Source organism: Motacilla alba, chromosome 11, assembly GCF_015832195.1.
Source record: "Motacilla alba alba isolate MOTALB_02 chromosome 11, Motacilla_alba_V1.0_pri, whole genome shotgun sequence".
In the NCBI taxonomy this organism is placed as follows: domain Eukaryota; kingdom Metazoa; phylum Chordata; class Aves; order Passeriformes; family Motacillidae; genus Motacilla; species Motacilla alba.
In genome coordinates, this window is record NC_052026.1 from 12,962,109 (window position 1) to 12,981,431 (window position 19,323).

At 41.9% G+C, this 19,323-nt stretch overlaps 1 protein-coding gene across 7 annotated transcripts in view; it reads left to right on the forward strand.

The window, feature by feature from the left end:
• The window catches only part of NUP93 (nucleoporin 93), a 78,761-nt gene that overhangs the window by 33,400 nt on the left and 26,038 nt on the right, over nt 1–19,323 (forward strand). For 5 of the 7 annotated variants that reach the window (XR_005258247.1, XM_038147984.1, XM_038147985.1 and 2 more), the window contains 2 exons: nt 14,827–14,889; nt 16,606–16,734. Coding sequence is in view for 6 of the 7 variants with exons in the window: in XM_038147984.1 (XP_038003912.1) it covers nt 14,827–14,889; nt 16,606–16,734 (192 nt within the window). In the remaining variant the exon portion in view is untranslated. Of the gene's footprint in view, nt 1–763; nt 2,099–2,130; nt 5,123–14,826; nt 14,890–16,605; nt 16,735–19,323 lie in introns of those variants that run through there. The other 2 variants (XM_038147986.1, XM_038147987.1) reach the window with 2 other exon arrangements.

Here is a 19,323-nt window from a genome sequence, read left to right on the forward strand (position 1 = left end):
CAACTGACTGCAGTTTTCCTCTAAGAATGTTGGATTTGAACTGGCTTCTCCATTCATGAAGTGCCTGGTAGGAGGATTCAGATATTCAGTGTTGATTTGGTCACAAGCAAGGGAGGGATTGCTCCTTGCAGTCACTTGAGGAAAATCACCTTTAAGATAAAGTTTGCTAATTTCCAAGCCAAAACACACTATTAAGAGATCACTCTGCCACCTGCAAAACTCTGAATTGTGCAAGGTGCAATGGTGCCTTTGGGGTAGGTGAGCCTGAGCCACAGAGCACCTTCTGTTAATGGGAATTGCTCCCGAACCAGAGAGGACTATGTTAATTCAGAGACTCCTGTTTTTTCCATATAAAATGTCCTGCACCATATTTTTTGATATTTCATGTTTAACGTACACATTGCAGTGTTGTTTTAATTTAAACAGAAGTGGAAAGAATGAATTGGTGGTGATTCTGTAGGTATGTCAGTGTTCATGCACAGTAAAACACTCTCCTGATAGCTTTTTGTTCTTTGTTAAACGTAGACATCCCAAGTCTGGATTTTTTTGCATGTGTGTGTTTGCAAATTGAAGATGTGCATTTGTGAGCAGAATTACTGAACTGTGAAATGAAGTGATGTGGCAGCAGGGCTGTTGTTCTGGAATTTAAAAAGAATGAACTTTGAATTTGGGAGTGTCACCAGCAGTTTGCAAACTGGAGCTGGGTTGGCACTGTGGGTTAAATGTGCACTTGGGACCTGTGACAGTAACTTCCCGATAGTGTTGCACACACATTCTGTGAAATGCTTTTTCGTGGTTGTACATTTGGCATATTAGCAAGTGCATTCTTTATTTCTTTGGTGCTTCTAATTTTTTTCTTGAGATGGGGGTGGTCTGTTTCTCGATTTTTCCCTGGCTTTCTGCACTGTAATGATGGCACCATCACCTGACTGCTGGAATACACTGGCCTGACTTTAATCATCGGGTGACTGGCTCTTAGCATGGTTTCATCTCTGCTGTTTTACATCTCCTCTTGTAATTGCATGATTGCTTGCAGCATTGTTTTTCTCTTGGTGACAGTGAAAGGCACACGCGAGTATTTATGTAACCTTATACCTTTCCGTTTGATGCTTAAAGTGTAGGTGAAGAAGTGGTACTTTGCAAATAAAATTCTCTTCATTTGATTGTAAGCAGCATATTTTCACCCCTTACGTGCAATCATTTTATTTTCACACCTCATGTGCAACGATTTGTAAGACAAGGTTATATATACACACTCTTAAGTATCATATGGAGGAAGAAGTAGGTTGAGCCTGTATGAATAACAAGGCTGCATTTCTGTAGTGCTGACAGTTTCATTGATGTATATATGCTTACAATTAAATAACCCGTGTAAAGCCACAAAAATGCGTGATGTTTAACATAAATAGTATCTCAGTCTTTTAACTGCTAAATAACCAAACACAGCAAAACAATGGAGAATCAAAGCTCCCCTTTAAAGAGCATCGACAGCAATTAATATGCAGTAAAATTATCTGCCTGTACACGTTGTACCGACAGCTCTGCAGGTCTAAAATGGCAGAAGCTTTCAGTTGCTGTATAAAAATCAAACTACCATTTATTTCAGCCTCATGGTATGTGCAAATTCATGCAGCTCAGTTAAGGGAATAGCTTCACAACTGGTGTTACAATCTGTGGCTGGAGTGCTGCATCACAATGCAGCAAATGCATTTTCCACATTAACCAAACATGACAGCTGAAACGATTATTAACCATGCAATATGTCGGAAGTCATCAAAAATTCACATCAGGGTAATTGCAGCGGCTTGGGGAAAAAAAATAGTAGCATCTCTCTCCTCTTGCCTGCCTGCTGCCTCACCCCCTCCTAATTCCTACATGGTACAGTCCGTTAACAATAAAATATCCTTCTGTAACCTATAAACTGTTACTCCCATCAGTTACTGGTTTCAGACTGATGCTTTTCCTAGAATTTGAATAAAGCACCACTGGAAAAAATACATAGATGCTTTACAGGCAGTGGTGTTCAGCCGTGGAAAGCAGCTGCTTTCTTATTGTCTTGCTGGACTCTTGACTGTCTCAGCCATTTCAGGACTTGCAGGTTTGATTTATATATATTTTTTTTAAGATGAGAAAACTTGAACATTAATAGAGATAGATACAGCTGTGTAAGCCTAAATACCAGGCAGCTGAAGTGTGGCAGTTACAGCCAGCATTAACAGGTTTGTAACTCCTCAGTACTGAGATCTACAGGTAGGAATGTCTGTCTTTTAAAATATATAAAATAAGGGTAAAAAGCTTGCTTTGATAAGAGAGAGTTTTCCTTCAGGTGTCTTTTATGGGCGTTTTTCTTTGTACTGTTGCTGCAGGTTGTTTTAATTTGTAAGTGAGTAATTAAAGAGAACAGGTGGGTAGTTTTGGAGAAAAGGTCCTTTGCTCACAGAAAAGAAATGGGAAGGTCTGTGCCTTTACCTTCCAATGTTCTTCGCTAGAGCAGCTGTTGGGTGGGGCAGTCCAGCGTCTGCTTTGGGTTTCATTTGTGTTGCCTTTTTAAAGACCCTCTTGACATTGCTGACTTTGCTTTTCATTTAAGCAGAAATGCAGTAGTATAACTTTCTGAATGCCTTTATTCCTGTTTTCTCCTAGGCTGTAAAAATTCTATGGAAGTATTTAAACAAAAAATAAAGATGCTACGTGATTATGATTTTTTTTTTCTCCTGCTTTTCATTGTGGTGCAGAGATGCTGGTCCATTCTGTTTCCCCTGTTCTTACATATGCCCTTATGGTTTATTTAGAAGACACTTTAAACTTTCTTAAATCTTATTTTGAAGTAAGGATTTCAAATGTAGGACAAAAATAAGATAGAAAATATTTCTACTCTTTCAAAGCAAATGAAGATATGTGGAGATTTGCTTTTTTTGTTAGTTTCTTAAATGAGGTGGTGAAGCATATTTGTTTAGTCAACTGGAGTTTGTAGCCTAGGTCCCACCTCTCTTTCAAGTGAATAGGATACATTATGAAAAGGGGTAATCCAGTAAAGTCATAGTAAAGGGAAGCAGTCAGGGAATTAACATTTATTTAAATGTGGTGGCCATGACTAGCTGGGTGGGTGGCAGCTCATTTAATACTCTCTGATCTGGGGACTTAGAGGCTGCATGAAACTGGGAGCTCTGCCTGGGTTTGGTATGGGGACAAAAGTACAGGGTACTTTTAGTACAGGGTGGGTTGATTTTTCTCCTTCTCTTTCAGTTCTATTTTTGTATATGAAAGGAAGCAGTTTAATAAAAGATACTGTGCTGGGATGGCACCTGGGCTCTTGCAGTAGAGTGACTTGCTTCCTTTGGGGCTCCCTCCCCAAATATTAAGGTGCCTGTGTGGCGTGTTCTGCACTCTTCCTTTTATCAACTGAGAAATGCTCAAAGGGAAGATGTGGAACAGTGGCATAGCATGGCCAAAAAGTTGCCTCTCTCCAACCAAATTACCTGTGCAAAGGGGGGGGTCTTTCCACAAAAGCAGCTCAGCAAAAAATCAAGGACAATTAAATGTGTGGTTTGCCTGTGTAAAAACATGGAGGAAACCATCCCATCCCCACTGACCCCGTATGCTAGATGGCTCAGTTATCCTTGCAGTTAGTACACTGTGGCAAATTATTTTCCTTTGTTTGAAGTGGGTGGGAGACAGACTTCAACTAAGCTCCATAAATTAATGTATGAAAATTGACTGAGCCACTGTAAAGAATAATTAGCTGTAGGTCTCTTGTAGCAGAGTTTTCCGTGATATCTGTTGGCAGCATCTTCACTTGACATTTAATTTACATTAAAGTCCGAAAGCTTGTGTGCCTTGTTAATGCAAGGCGCAAATAAAGGCATGCACTGCTAGACAGTTCCTTAGCCAGGGTGGAGTACAGCCAGAGGAGAAAAATGGAAACCTATTGTCTGTGGTGTATCCTCAGCACACCGGCCGCATGCCCCAAGTCTGGAAAGTTTAAACCTTAGGTTTATTACACAATAGGAGAAATAAGCTGAAAAAAGGATAAAGTGTTTATTGTAACGTATTTATTGCAGCAGAGAATTTGAGTGTATGCTTTTCTCTCTGGGCCCTTTAATGTCTAACATTTTTAAATAGAAGTTGTATAATTATACCAGGCATATTCCAGATTTCTGTTTCTTAGTTTAATGATCTGTAATTAATAATTCATATGTAATTTAAATAATTAACTTTGTGAAATGTATCAGTAATGTAGTAAAGAAAAACCATTTCTAAAGACCATGGCATGTTTAAATTGAGGATTTAAAGATATCGTGACTAGTATGAACTCCAAATTGCTTGCTTTCACTGTCAGTAAAATATTTATATTTATCCTAGGGGATAAGGTGTCATGTTGAAAATAGCTATTAGGTGAACAGAGTAGCTATGATTTATTTACAAATACTGAGGAAGAATGGGGTAGCTAACTTGGGCTTATTTTTTTTTAACTCAGGTGGATGATTTTGCCAAATCATCTCATGTTATTTAAGAGGATTGAACTTCAAATTCACACATTTTCTTGACATTCCAGTGTGTATTTAAAAAAAAAAAAAAAAGCCTACATTCTTGACACTACAGTGAATGTAATCTTGTCTCTTTGTTGTGTTAGCCACTATCAGCGAAATAAAGTAAATTTAACTTGGGAAAGGTTTTCTTTCCCTGTTTAGGTTTTTCTGAGAGACTTCAAACTGCAGTAGAAATGTTATAGGAACCCCTTTTGTGGAGGGACAGCACTGGGGTAAGCCACCCATGCAGGTTCAGGATTTGCATCCCGGTGTAACTTGGTTGTCGCATTTCCAGTGCTGACAGGATTTTGATGTCTGAACCAGGCGTTGTCCCTTTGAGGCAATGAGCGCTTGCTACCTGCCTCGCTTTCTGTCTGAAATGCAGATGGAGGCTGAAAGATGCTGCTTGGCTTTTCTTTTCATGGAGCAGAAGGATAACTTGTGCTCCTCAGGAACCTTCAGGAAGGCAGTACGCAGGCTTTCAGCTGTGGGATGGGGGCACAGCAGCCGAAATCTTTCCGCTTGAGTCAGCCTGAGAACGGGGACAGTGTCAGACTCAGTGCTGCCAGGCTCACTACTTGAATCCAGAGGAGGTAAAGAGAACCAATTGTTTTCATTACTGTATTTTTATCTACAGTTTCAGACTAACTTGAAGGCATTTAACTATTTCAACTCATCTGAAATTGTGGAGGAAGAGATGTGGAAATATCAATCATGCTTTAGTTTTCAAAAAATCCTGTTTCTCGCAAACAGCAAGGTTACACGTTCCCAGTCAGACAAGCAGAAGGATCAAGCACTTAGCAAGGGGCAAGGTGTGGGGGGACTTAAGGACTGCAATACGATTTTTGGAAGTGAATTAGAGGAGGCTGGGTGTTAATGAGTAGCAGGTTTGTTTAATAATTTGCTCCTCATGCTGGTAATCCATCATAAATGTCATTTCGGGATAAGGAATACTTGATTGATTAATTGGAGTGACTGTTTGGCTTTTGGATGTGATACTGAGAAATGAATTTTCTGCTGCCGGGTTAAGTGGGTTTTTGTGGTTGCCTGTATGTTAATGCTAATATACAGTTAGTCCAACAGCAGACACTACAAGCTTGTCTGTGTGCCTCCTTTATGCCTTTTGCTTCTCTTTTCAAACTACTCCCTTACTAGCTAATGTTTTCTGTGGGGTTCAGAGAGATAACAGAGCTGGACACTCCTCTTTCCTCAGTTGTATCAATTTTTCCTGTGGTGCCCGTGGATTTCCAGTGGCTGGTTTCTCATCTTGTGCCTTCTTAGGAGACTCCTTGCCAGCTCCCAGTACAGGGAATTGAGGTGTGGTCTGCAGTGGCAACTGTGCTTCGTCCCTGCCCCTGCCCCACAGGGACGTGACACGGGCAGAAATTCAGCACACAGGTTTCATTTGTCACTGTGTTATTCAAGCACGGTTTCCTCTTAGAGCAGGGAGAATGCACAGCTACTTCTCAAGGAAATGTGGAGTAACCACGATGCTAAAATGGCAGCGAAAGAAATAAGAAAATGGCGTCATCAGTGAAATTGGTTTCGATGGCTTGATTTGAGGGCGTCCTGCTTGATGCATGTTTCCAGCAAGAGGTATTACATTACAGCCTTAGCTATGACTGTACAGTGAAGGTATTAAATCATTTAAATCTGTATATTTTTTCACTGTATTCCCTTAAAATACATGATACCGCAGAGGCGGGTATAACTGCTTATTCTTGTGGATGATCAGAACTTATCTTCGTTTGCATGCTATAAATATTTTTACTATGGGGTTGCATTGTGGATCTCAAGCCCACTGTAATTATCTCATAATTTAATTTACTTAAGTTCCAAAAAAGAGGCAAAGCCTTGAGTTTTGATTGTGCATCTCTTGACGCGTTTGTGATTTTTGTAGGCTTGTATTTTTTATTCAGGATCATAAGCGAGGACTTGTATAGCGCAGGGGAGAGGCTGTAGCCACTCACGATAGCACTGAGCAAAGCCCCACACCAAGGTCATCCCTCTGCATTCAAAAATGTCAAGAAAAACAGTAGCCATGTATTTGGAAACTCGATGAATGAGCTCAGGTTTCGGACTGTGTGGTCTGTTCGCTCTGTGCCGATGCCGGTGCCACAGGAGATGGGCTTCCCACCATGGATCCTGCTGCTGCTCCTGCTGGCCTGATCTGGGTGGAGAGATTCCCTCACTAAAGAAGTTGCAATTCCAAGTGAGGTAGCGCTGTGTTTAATTGCCTTTGTGACATTTTGGTTTCTTTGTCTTGATTTAGACAAACAGAAATACCATCTGAGGTGTTTTCAGGAGTAATGTACCAGCTGAACAAGCTCCTTCTGCAGTAATGTCTCCTACTGCCACAGTTGGCTGGCAAGAGTCTGTCTACCTTCTTTCTAGTTTTCCATTTTTATATTTATTCAGGTAAAAAACACAGATGTTTATATTCCTGATAAAAATATTCAGGAATGTAAAGATGGTAATGTCTTTCTAGTTCTAGATTTTTTTTCATTGTTACTCCTCCTGTTCTTTGCATGACCTCTCAGGAGGTTAGGACTGTTCTAGACTTTGTTTTGTTATTGCACAGATCTCCTTGGTGCTCTGTGCCTTGTTAGGACCCAGGATTGTTTTTTAACCACTCCCAGTTATATCACAGGGAGAAGGAAAAATGAGTATATGCCTGGGGAGAAAGTAGCGCTGTTGTTTACGCTACTTTTGTGTTGCATTAACAATTGCTGTCAAAAATGATCTGTGCAGTAGAGGCTGGTGATTATATGTGAAAGATTACTTCATTCTAATGAACTTTGCTGCAGAATTTTGGATTAAGAAATGTATTACCTTAGTCTTAATGCCATTAAAGTCTTTGTGACTTTGAAAAAAACCTACAGCATTCCCATGTGCTTTGCAGCCCAGCATGACACGGCAATGATTTTTAGAGTCTGAGAATGAGAAACTAACTTGTGTAATTGAAGTTCTGTTGGTTTCACTGTGATGGAGGGGAAAGACAGAACAAGTAGTATGGATAATTACTAATATTTTAATAATTAGGTACACTGTGTAAGCAATATATAAATTATGTATATTGTGATGGTTGATATATTGTGGTGTGTTTTAAAACTCATGTCCTACTTCACTTATTTTAATTGCACTTGGATTTGTTAAATCTTGGAAATGTCTCTGACATATTTAAAAAAATCTAGAATACACAGGAGTGCTGCAGTGAGTTTTCATGTTATGTCAGGAGTTAAGGCATGTGTAAGTACAGTTTTAAATGAAATACTGAAATCTCATAGTGCATGAACTCACTGAGCATCCTGTGTTGAATTAGAAGAAACTAAAACTAAGCAGAGTCATGTTTCTTGCCAGCAGTGATGATCTCCATTTATACATGGAACAAGCAGTGCCACATAGCAGAGAGTTCAATTTTGGCGTTGCTGAGTGCCTGGCGCAATATTCCTGCAGGAAATGTGAGCAGTGGTATTTTTCTAGACATTTCCAGTATGATAAAGCTGTGCTCCCTGTGTGTTTCATGGTAAATTTTGCTTCTATTCACTGCACATGCCTGTGTTCTCCTTGCTGGCCACATGCTGCAGATGTGTTTTGGAGGACTGCGGTTGGGTGTGGGATGTGGTGGTGCCTTTCAGTGCTGGGGATGGTTTGATATTAACTGATGGTTTGATATTAACTGATGGTTTGATAAGCTTTCCATGTTTAATGGATGGTGTCCTGGCTGAAGTGAGTGCTGGGGTGTGTTTGTATTTCTTCCCCTCAAGCCTGTATGTCTGAGGAACACATTTCCAGTCTTCACTTGCCAGATTCAAACAGGCCCAGCAAGAGTCAAAGAGCATGCACCATCTGCCCCTGCTTATGTTAGAGCTGATCCGTGATTTTCCCAAGGAATGCTTCTTTCAGCAGTTTGAGTTTCTCCTGTCATGGCTAGAAGGAATAATGATATTTATCCAACACAGCAAAATCCAATGTTCCTGGATACCGTCTTAAGATTACTGTGAAAACTGCATGAATTTCACAGATCAAACAGTCTAAACCAGTAAAATAATACAGAAAAGAGTGCTAGATCTTTGCATTGCAGGCACTAACCAGCAGCAGAGAGCTCTTTGTAAATATTTGCTTAAGGCTCACTCTGTAACACGGATTAAAGACTGTGTTTGGACCTGGTCACTGCATCAACGTGTGCCAATGGTGAGGTAGGGGAGGCCTGTTCCTGCCCCAGTGCTTGTCTCTGGGAAAGGGTGTTCTGTGCATCTTCCATGGTGCCCACAGCCCCAGGAAGAGCCTTGTGGGCTCCAGCCTGGCCTGCATCGACTCCTGCTGCTGCTGGGGTGAGGCCCAGGTTACTGCTTCTCCATCATGAGATTAAGACAGTATTGCAGCTCTGCAAAATTTGATTTTGCTGGAGCAGGAAGCCACTTAAAAACCCTGAAGTAATCTTTAAAATTGCTACTAGTCACGCAAGGAAGTAGAGATGAAGCCAGTCTTTGTATATTTTAATGACTTAACTGCCACTCAAACGCTATTGGCTTGCAGGGTGGGGAGGAACTCTCCTAGCTTGACTCTTAAACCAACTGAGCATGAGTATTGGCTACAAGTGTGTAGCACGGTCACAGTGCACAGGGGGATGTGATTTGACCCCTGTGAAGACAGGTAGCAGAGCAGCAGATCTTCCCCAAGGCCAGTATTTGGCTGTATTAGCACAGTTTTGTGTTCTAGCTATTGCTACATGCTTTTCCTTTTTCAGCTTCAACACGGCTGTTGCTTTGAAAGTCTCTGATGCAACAACCGGCTCTTAGGTCTTATCAAACTCAAAAGCCTTCTGGTTTTTCCCTGCTTCTTCTGTTCAGTCAACAGGGAATTAAAAATGTTGCAGGATTTCCCACTCTAAACATGATGGTTAGGAAGTTGAGAAATGTATGTTGTAGTTTGACAAGTGCAGCTGTCTTAGGCTAGGAAAATTTTGTATTGCAAAATCCTTCAATTGAGCAACTTATAGAGCTATGGGATGAGACTCATCAGACCATCCTTTCCAGTGGACCTTTTGGTCTGTGTACAATGATGGACTCCTTGCCTCTTATGCAGCTTTGAAGTGATACTGACTGGTGAATCACCCTTCCTTGGGTTATCTTCCTCTCTGCCCTCAGTCTGTTTTGGCCCCATAGCAGTTTTGCCATCTGAAGCTCTGCAAGGAGGAAGCCAATTTCACAAATGCTCTTGGCTCATTGTGCTTGGTAGCTGATCTTTGGGCATCTGCCTTGCTGCTTTGAGGGGCACAGTATTCCACAGGCCAAAGTATGTAGTGAAGCTGCTTATTTGCATGGCTTTAGCCCAAGAAACCTGATGCTTTGTGAAAAACAAATCATGGGAGATCTATGCAAGCTTCCATATTGTGTTCCACATGGTGGTGTCACACATACAGAGGAAGAGTGAGTAGACTGAAATACTGCCCATGCTACACTGGTGTCTGCCCATCCTCAGGAATACAATAGTTGGCCATGACTCTTCACCCTTTGGCCTGTCTATTTGAAGCCAGCCAGCAAGCATTGATGCTTGTGTCAGCACAAACAATAATTTAGATTTAAAAATTACAGGTAGGTTTGCTTCATTTTTTGTTTCCAGAGAGAACGTGGGCAGGAGGGTTATGCCATGGTACACCACCTCAGGAGTAGGCTCAGATGTATCCATGTTTTCAGTAGGATTGTATTTTGCAAATTATTTCTTAGAATTGCTGGTAGCAATAATAAATTGGCAACTCCAGGTGAAGCACCTAGAGTGATTTTTCTTAACTGTCCCTACTGGATTCACTGGATCTACTGGAAATCCAACACTTGGAAATATTTTAATCAAAGAGCAATTGACTTGAAATGGTCCCAGATTGTTCATTTCATTTTCTTCTTTCTTTCTGTGCCAGTGAAAAAGTACCCATTGCTGTCAACATCCAAAGCCTCAATATAGTATTTGGCAACATTCGCCTTCTCTTGACAGCTTGACTACTAAGATCAAGTATTAAAAGTATGGCCTGCCTGATGAAAGTAATTAAGAGACTTCTCTCAGCCAGGAGAGTTTACTAACCTCATTTACTGCAGTAAATAGAAGAGACTTTCAGTCTCCTGTCAAAAAAGAGACCACTGGTGTGTGCACGTGTGCCCTTTTGTACTGATAATGAGCTTCTGGAACACACTCTTGCTGGAATTCAGGCTGGAGCCAGGCAGGTGCTGGTTGCTGTCGGTCAGTGGCTGGCTGAGATGAGAGGTACTCGTGGAGCAAGCACAGGCTGCCAGGCTCCTGCCCTGCCCTTCCACCGTGGGGCCCCTTGTACAAACTGTCATTGAGTAAAGCAAAGGCTGGATTTCAGCAAAAAGGGGAGACTGTGAGATCAGGCTGAAATTCAAGGTGCAGGAGATCCAGGAGGCTCTGGAATGTGCTTAGGGAAGATGCTGGGAGTCAGTAGACATGTAAGTGTAAGCGGGACTAAGCGAGAAGCGGGAACCTGAAGTGTGAGAGTGGGTGTGTGTCTGTGCCCGTGTTCCTGTTTTGCAAACACCATCACATCGGATATTGTACAAATGGTGTGTGGGGAACATTCAGCAGTGAGTGGTGCAAAGAACTGGTGATGGAGAAGAGTTATGCTGCTTTCCTTCCAAACTAGATGCAGGAAGGATGTGTGGGAGTCAGACAGTAAAAGAGAGGAAAATCAAAAGCTACTCACTAAAGGAGGGCAGAGTGATGTGGCATTAAGACTCTGTGCGTTTTTTGCATAAACCTGCCTCAGGAAAGTAAGATTTTAATTTTCAAGCAAAATCCATGCTACACTGGGATCCGTGCACTGGCAGAGCTTGTGCATGGGGAGCTGCAAGGTGAGGTTTTCTCTTCCGAGATTACAGTTGTGTTGGCTGTTCCTATCTTTGCCATCTGCCTCTGCGAAATAGCCTTTTGTCTCCTAACAATAATCTCTGTTCTCCTCCCGCTTTTCTCTTTGGATGCTGGCTATGAAGCAGTGTCTCGTTACTCTTGTACAATCAGCAGCATCTCCCCCGAGAGGGCAGCTCCTGCTTTGTGGGCCGTGCACTCCCCGTGCGTGCCGAGCGCTGCACCTCCGTATCCTCCTTACAGTCTGCCGGCGCTCGTGGCAAAGTCAAACCTCGCCTCTGGGATTGCAGAAAGCTTTTAGGGCACATGTAACTGCTGAGCACAACCAGCACTGTTCACAGCCCGGCCTTCTTAAGAGATATGTGATCTGGGACTTGAAGTGACCTGGGACTTCTGAGGACAAAAATTCTCTGATGTAAAGTGCATCTCTGCCATCTTTCTGCCTGTCTTTGTTCCAGGGCTCTGCTTTTTCGTGCAGCAGAGGTGCATTTTTGTGCACTTATGTATATCCATGAAATCGTGTCTGGTGATTAAAGTGTAGTGCACCACTAGGTGGCAATGTGATAAATGCAGGGAATCCAGCAGCCAGCCGGACGCACCTCACCTTCTTAACGAGTGAAATTCTGGCCACCAAAGCCTGGAGTGACACCCCTAGGAGCTCTTATTTGGCCTAAGTAAGTAGAAGCAGCTCTCACAAGTAGTAACAGGAGCTCCAGCATCAGTTACTGAAACTCCCTCTTCTGAGGTTTAACAATTAGCCTGTAATTAACTGAAGCAGAAATTGTCATGCTAGAGTCATAATGTTTAGCACGAGACATAGGGCAGCCTTTTTAAAATGTATTTCTCCTTAGTGAGGCATTACAGATGTTATTTGGAATATGTGAGGATTTTATTTTGCTAAAGAAGTAGTTTTTGAGATTGAAAAAGACAATTATCATCCTCTAATTGGCATTCGGTGTAATGTGATCCCTTAAACGGACCTTGTAGAACTCTCTGGGAGCTGGGGGGTTTCATTAAGATGCTCAGCCTGGATTTACTGACATCAAGGGAAGTTCAAGCACATCTTAAATTACTCTGTTGATTACCATCATTGCTGTGTAGATTTCTAGGCAGGTACCTGCTAGTGCACACATTCCTGAAAGGAAAGAGAGGAGCACCAAGGGCAGGAAAGGTAGGACTTGTGTCTCTTGGGATTTTCAGGAGACCCGTGCTCACAGAGCAAGCAGGGAGCCAGGCATCCAGGACCTCTGCAAACTCACACCCTCCATCACATCCAGGTAACTGTAGGTCTGCGTCTTGGAGACAATGGGCTGGTTTTGACTGTAAAATTAGCAGTGTTGTTAAAATACAGCTAACACGCTGTTCTCTGCAGCATCGGATCTCTACCATTAGAAACAGGTCTGTCTCTTCTGTTCATGTATTGGTGTGTGCCCTGAAGGTCTAGAAGCATTGCTTGTTTTAATTCCAGATAATTTTTCTCCATTTTAGGTTGAAGGTGTGGAAGTAAAAATAAAAAGGAGCCCAGCAAACTCGTTGTCCTCCCAAAGTCCTTGTACCCATGCAGGCAGGGACAAGCTTTGCAAGGCACGTCTCCATCCTTCTCTTGCGTAGAGCTGAGGCTGGGTCCTGGCCCAGTTAGGTGACTGCGGCAGCCCTTGTCTCAGTGACAGCTGCTGTAATAGTTGGTCCCCAGACGTGTGCAAGGATCTGGATTTAGCTTCCTTTTTTTCAGGTTGTAACTGTGTTTTCTCTGTGGGCATTGTCTAAAAATAAAGCGGGACCTGTCGGCTGGTGGAGTGAAGAATAGGCTGGCTCGCGGTGACCGCTCCCTTCGTGTGTAATTCAGGGCTGTTCTGGGCAACTGCACCACACGTCTCTTGGAGGATGGCGGCTTGTTCTCTCTCTGGTGTACAGAAAGGGGTCACCTTCTTATTTCCAGCTGAAGGGGGTCACAGCCTGTCCCCTGTACCTCAAATGTTTGTTCTACATATTTCAGAAGGAGAGGGTGCAATGCCCTTGATTTCACATGCTGGTGACCTGCTGGTGCTGGGGAGCTGGAAGCAAGCAGCACACCTATGTGACAGTGTCCTGACACATTGCTTCAGTGGGGGCAGATTTCAATTGCTCCTCACCTCCCAGAGCTGAGTATCACTCTGTGATACTTGTGGTTGTATGTATTACTGCTGCAGGGCAGTTTCTAAGACCTACCATAAATACATTCTTCCAAAAGCCTAAATCTCCGTGTGTCACCACAGGAATTCTTTGCAGGAAAATGGGGATACTTTTGAAAGGCACAAAATCATCCTAACTCCAGACAAATTCAGTTGGACACTGCTGCAACTGTGTTTTCTCTTTATAAAAGCATAAAGCATGGTCTACTGAGTTCCCTCTCTCAGGGTTTGTTAGCAGCTTTTGGTTTTAGAGCTCTAGAGTGAGTGTACAGACTTTTAAGATATTAGCACTTAATGGAGTTGATAATTTATAGCTGATTACTTCAGAGGGATACAAAAGCTTCTTTTTCTTTTTTATGACCTGAATAATGATTAAGTTGAAGTCTGGGCATACAAATCAGCTTGATTTGTTTAATTGGTGATGTAACAGTGAAAATTCAAAATAAAGATATGCATGATAAAATGTGATAAACATATCCTGATTGTTGCCTCTGTGTGCTACTGCATTTTACCCCACAGCTACTTGTTTAAAGTTAAAACTTCATTTTATATTTCCTAGTATAGGTCATAAAAGTAACCTTTGGGATAAAGAGCTAACAGCTCATCTAAGTCAGTTTGTTCACACACACCTGACCTCTTTGAGATTTACTCATATACTGAGAATTAAAAATACAGTTCTTCCTTTTTACCCACTCCAGCTGTATTCATGGAGAGAAGCTGTGTGATAAACTTTTTCTGTATGCTTTCCAACTGTTTAGTTATTCCCATCTTTCCTCAACTGACTATTTTTAAGGCTCTTTTTCACAGTTGTATCGGTCCTCCAAGAGCTCCACTTCTGCCTGAAGCTGCCAAGTCAAAGCCTGTTTTATTTTTTTCAGCATACTCAAGTCCAACAATCTTATCTTGGCTTATCGCTCCTACCAGCTTTCATCCTAGCTCCCTCAAATGGAGAGCAAGAGGAGGCAGATGCTGGGACACAGAGATAAAAGAGAATAGAAGCAGGACATTTCACTAGGATTTAATGCATATTAAAAGGGGGGATTAATGCATTTTCATTTTCACATTGCTCTGGATGGGCATCTTACTGTACCTTTGGTGAAGTAAAGTGACCTTTAAACTTCTTGGGACTGGACTGCAGAGAGAGCTCTGAGCACTTCTCAGAGCTGAAAGAGCTGAGTACTACAATATGTATCTGATGTAAGTGCAAGGCTGATTTTTTTGGTTGAAGTTCTATTTTTCCTTTTCTGCAGGGATTCCTGAAGAATGAAAAAGATAATGCGTTGCTATCTGCCATTGAAGAGTCCAGGAGGAGGGTAAGTTGGAAGAAAGCACCATCGTTTTTGCCTAAAAACAAAACCAGGAGGGGTTTTCAGAGTCCCATTTTTCTTCCCTTGAAAGGGATCAGTACTTAGTCTGTAAGAAAAAGACAGAGTTAGCCTTCCCCTCTTCATCTCCTGTGCCTTCACCTCTGAACAAATAGTTGTTTTGAAGATCATCTGAGCGGCAACTTGTTTACTGATAAGAAATTCATCTAATCCTGTTTCTGAATCTGTTTGTGCTTTTGGTATCTGTCATGTTCTGGGACAGTGATTTTCACAATTGAATTATGCAGCACGGAAAAATGCTTCCTGTTGTTTGTCTTGTAACTCCTTCTTGGAAATGTCATTCCATACTTCCTAGTGCTCATTTTATGATTGTTTCCCTCCATGTATCCTGGGGGCATCAGGTTTAGAACTGAGCCTGTGTTTCTTTCAAATGATAAGAAATAGCACATAAGCACTATTAAATTATTTCAATTACACAAAATTATCTGTAACTGGTGAAGCGTATTTAAAACCCTGTGATTATAGTGAAGGTATGGGTAAAACCTATATCCTGCCATGAAAGTAGAAAGTGAATTTTATAGTGCAACAAAGAAATACGAATCTTAAGCTCTAGTTGCATGCTTGCAGTGCAATTAAATGTTTGCCAAATGTCACTGTCTCTTATCAATCCTTTCTTCTGAGGAATGTTTTGCTCATTAATTGACAATATCCTAACAGTGAGCTGCAATGAAATGAAAACCTTAGCCAACCAAGACATTTAGTTAAGTGTGTTGCAGCACGGAGCTGTGTGAACAGGAAAGAAGCAGAATGCACAATATAGCTTATTCTCTGTTCAGAATTAGTGGAGAGCCTCTTATTTCCTGTGGTGGTATACCTGAGGCTGTTAGTCTCACCCCAGCAATAACAGAAGAGGTAGTGAAGCATCTTCTATCCTAATGCTATTGCCAAAATAAGGGAATATTTCCTTTACTGAGGGAAAAGCTGTTTCCTCCCATGTATTCCCCAGTTGGATCTGAAGACAATGTAGCACATCAGCCATTTTAAAGGTAAAGGTTGTTTTTTCTTGGGATTTGATTTTCCTGTGTGCTTTCCCAAGTTATGTTCCTGATGAAAGAGACTTCCTGATTCTTTGACACTAGTTTATTTTCCCTTAATATTTTGATTTTTATTTTGTCCTGTTTCCCATTTAAAAGAAAAACACACTGGTAAAGACCTGAAAATTATTATGGGAATAAACACACATCTTTGTTAAGAATGCAGCAAGTCAGACTTTTGTAGCCTCCAGGGAGGTGTAAAGCTAGTGGTCATTAGAGAAGTTAAGTCTCAACAAACCACACAGATCAGTGATGAGCCTGGATATCGTGTGTGTGCTGCCAAGTTAAAGAAGGAAGCCTACTGATTTTCCTCCTGCTCCAATTCCTGTGCTGCCATGGCATGGAAGAGACACAATTTCCTTCTTTTACCAGCTGGGCGTATGTGAGAGTTGTCTTTATTCCACATACACCTACTTTCTGAATCCCCTTGTACCTGAATGGGAAGCCTGTTGAAATAACATGCAGCACACCATTAGCTCTTGAGGGCTGACCTGGTTGATTTATGTACTTGCTATATTCTGTTCCATTTTTGGGCTTGTTTGTTAATAGCTGAGGTAGGCTGGTGGGTGTTTCTATACGTTCCTTAGCTCTTGTTCTTCTTCACCAACAGACTTTTGCCATGGCTGAGGAGTATCACCGAGAATCAATGCTGGTTGAATGGGAACAGGTGAAACAAAGGATTCTTCATTCTCTGCTTGCATCAGGGGAAGATGCTCTTGATTTCACCCAGGAAAATGAGGTAACTCTCTCTTTCTAAATGCTGTGCACAGTCACACACAGCACTGTACACAGCTGGCATTCCAGCACTGCTGAAACCACCTCGGAAATATTCTGCAGCTACAACTGTGTGAAAATGAGAAATATAAAATCCCTGTTTCATTCTAGAATGGCTCTGACTAGCAGAAGGCGTTGTCTAGCAGAATATCAAACCTTTGTGATTGTTTCTATTGATTGGCTGATGGGTACAGGCAATGGAGCTGCTATTGCTGGAGCTGTTCTGAGCAACGTATGTGCTGGCTGGAAACTTAGTCACAAACACATACCAGGTCAATATACCCAGGGGACAGAAAACACACTGGGGGCTTCAGGAAACCCTTGTGATGTGACACCAGGGAGTTGCTCAGGTGCAATTGTGCTTACACATAGGTCTTAAGAGTGTCTCTTCCCCTTATCACTGTGTGCTAGCCTGGATTTATGGCTTTTCTTAGGAGGCTGATGGAGTCTCTCAGGTTTCTTGGCAAAACCAAATGAATAAACCGAAAAAAAACCCTTTCCTTTTTATTTTGCTGTCTCATGCAGACCAGATTAGAATTTTGTGCTGCTCAGACCTCTAGTGTTCAGGTTAATCCAGCAGTGACCAAATCCTTTGGGCAGAACTGACTCCATGTTTAACAGAAGAGATATTGACTATCATCTTAAAACATTCCTCATCTTCTGTTACAATTTAAACCTTTACTAATTATTCTCATAAATAAAATGTTTCAGTTAAATGAGTAGAGCAAAGCAGAGTTACCTGCAGGGTGTTATGAACCCAGCTCCTCTAAGCTGAAAGCATCAGACAGCAGCTGTGATCCCTGGAGCACAAAGTTACATCACTGCTGCTGCACTGTGCTCCATGGAAATGCTCGCCTTGAGAGGAGAGGAGATACGGAGTGGGGGGATGCAAGTTGCTGTGCTTTCAGGCTGAAAAGGAAACACAAGTTTTATAGACACGTTCTCCACCCATGAAAAATGAATTCTTGTTCGTTGCAATGACCTGCAAGTATACTGAAATAAAAAAAGCCCTTGGTGCTAACGTGGTATGACCTGTATAGGGATTTGGAAATAATTAAAATTGTTAATGAAATGTCCCTTTCTGATTACTGTTCTTTTAAATATAGGTTAATCCCAGTTAGCATACCTCTTTTTATAGAGGCTGTCTTCCCCAGAAAATACTTTACTGGGACTTCTCAAAGGTTGTCCAGCTTTCCAATATTAGAAATGCTAAATAATGCAGACTGAATTAATTTAAAACTAGGAACAGCTATTCCATTATTTTAGGATGTGAATCTGAAGAGTTGGCAGTTACACTGATAGCTTCTAACATCTTTGATTTGTGTGCTAGTTACTGGTATGGGGTTTTCCTTTTGGAGTGTGGATGTTAACTGCTAGGAGAAGCAATTTAATAACCCACTCTGAGGAGGTAAAACCCCTGTTCTGGTGTTTCATTATCAAATGGATGCCATCCCCAGTCCATGGCACTTGAGATGCCAGGCATCAAATTGGTGTGAGGGACGAGGGGAGAAAACTCAGCTCCTAATGTTTCTGGTGAATGTGTTTAAAGACTCAATGTACACTATCACTCAGTAATACTCCACTCTCTGTTTCAAAGCTTTCATAGTAGCAGCATGTCATTTCAAGAGCATTTAAAATCCTTGATATATTCTAGTCTTAGCCTCAAGAAGTCAAAGGTCTGAGAGGTTTGAAGTGCATCTACTGTGTTAAAAGCCTGTTATCTAACCTCCCCACAGCAGGTTGTTCTTCTAAAGCCTTGTTCCAGTCAAATAAGTTTTTTGTGTGTATGTGACACAAACAGACACAGCCTGTAGAATATAGTAGAGGTTTAATTGATATCCTCTGGAGATGGAGAATCAGCTGAAAAGGCACAGATCCAAACGCAGCAGGGGGCTGGTCTGCCTGCGAGCCAATTCTCAAGCTTTGGGCAAGCTAATTTGGGCAGAGTGAAATACCAACACATTATTCATGGAAATAAGACCAATTAACAAGCAAAGCTCACAATTCAAAGAACCTAGTGCAGGGCTTGCCATTAAGGTTTTCTGTTTCCCCCTTGTCCTCCAGCCTGGCCACCTTCTTGTCAGGGAAAAACAGAGCTGATAAAAAGGTGCTTCTTGTGGTGCTGGAAATGGATGAAAGCCTGAGTTTTGTCTTCAAGTTATCAAATACCTATGGTCTGAAGGTATTTGTCATGACTGTTGTGTCATGAGGTGCCAAGGCGTTTCCTTTGTCCTTTTCCACGTTTTTCCTTATTCCAGGTTTTTCTTTCTTCCACCCTTGCCGTAAGCTCTTCCACTCCTGTTGTCAAGCAGCACACTCTTGCAGTGATGTAGAAACACTGGCACCTCTTGGTTTCTGTTCTGCCCCTCTGTAGCACATCTTCATACCCCTTAAATCCCAAGCACTGCAAGATGCTTTCCACTCCACCACAGTGTATTTTGATGGGGTTTCTCCAGCTTGGTCTCCTGCCTAGATATTCACTGCGTCTACTGGCCAAGCCATTTGGAGTGCTGACAAAATGTCTGCCCAGACTTCTGCTGAGGAATGTGCATAT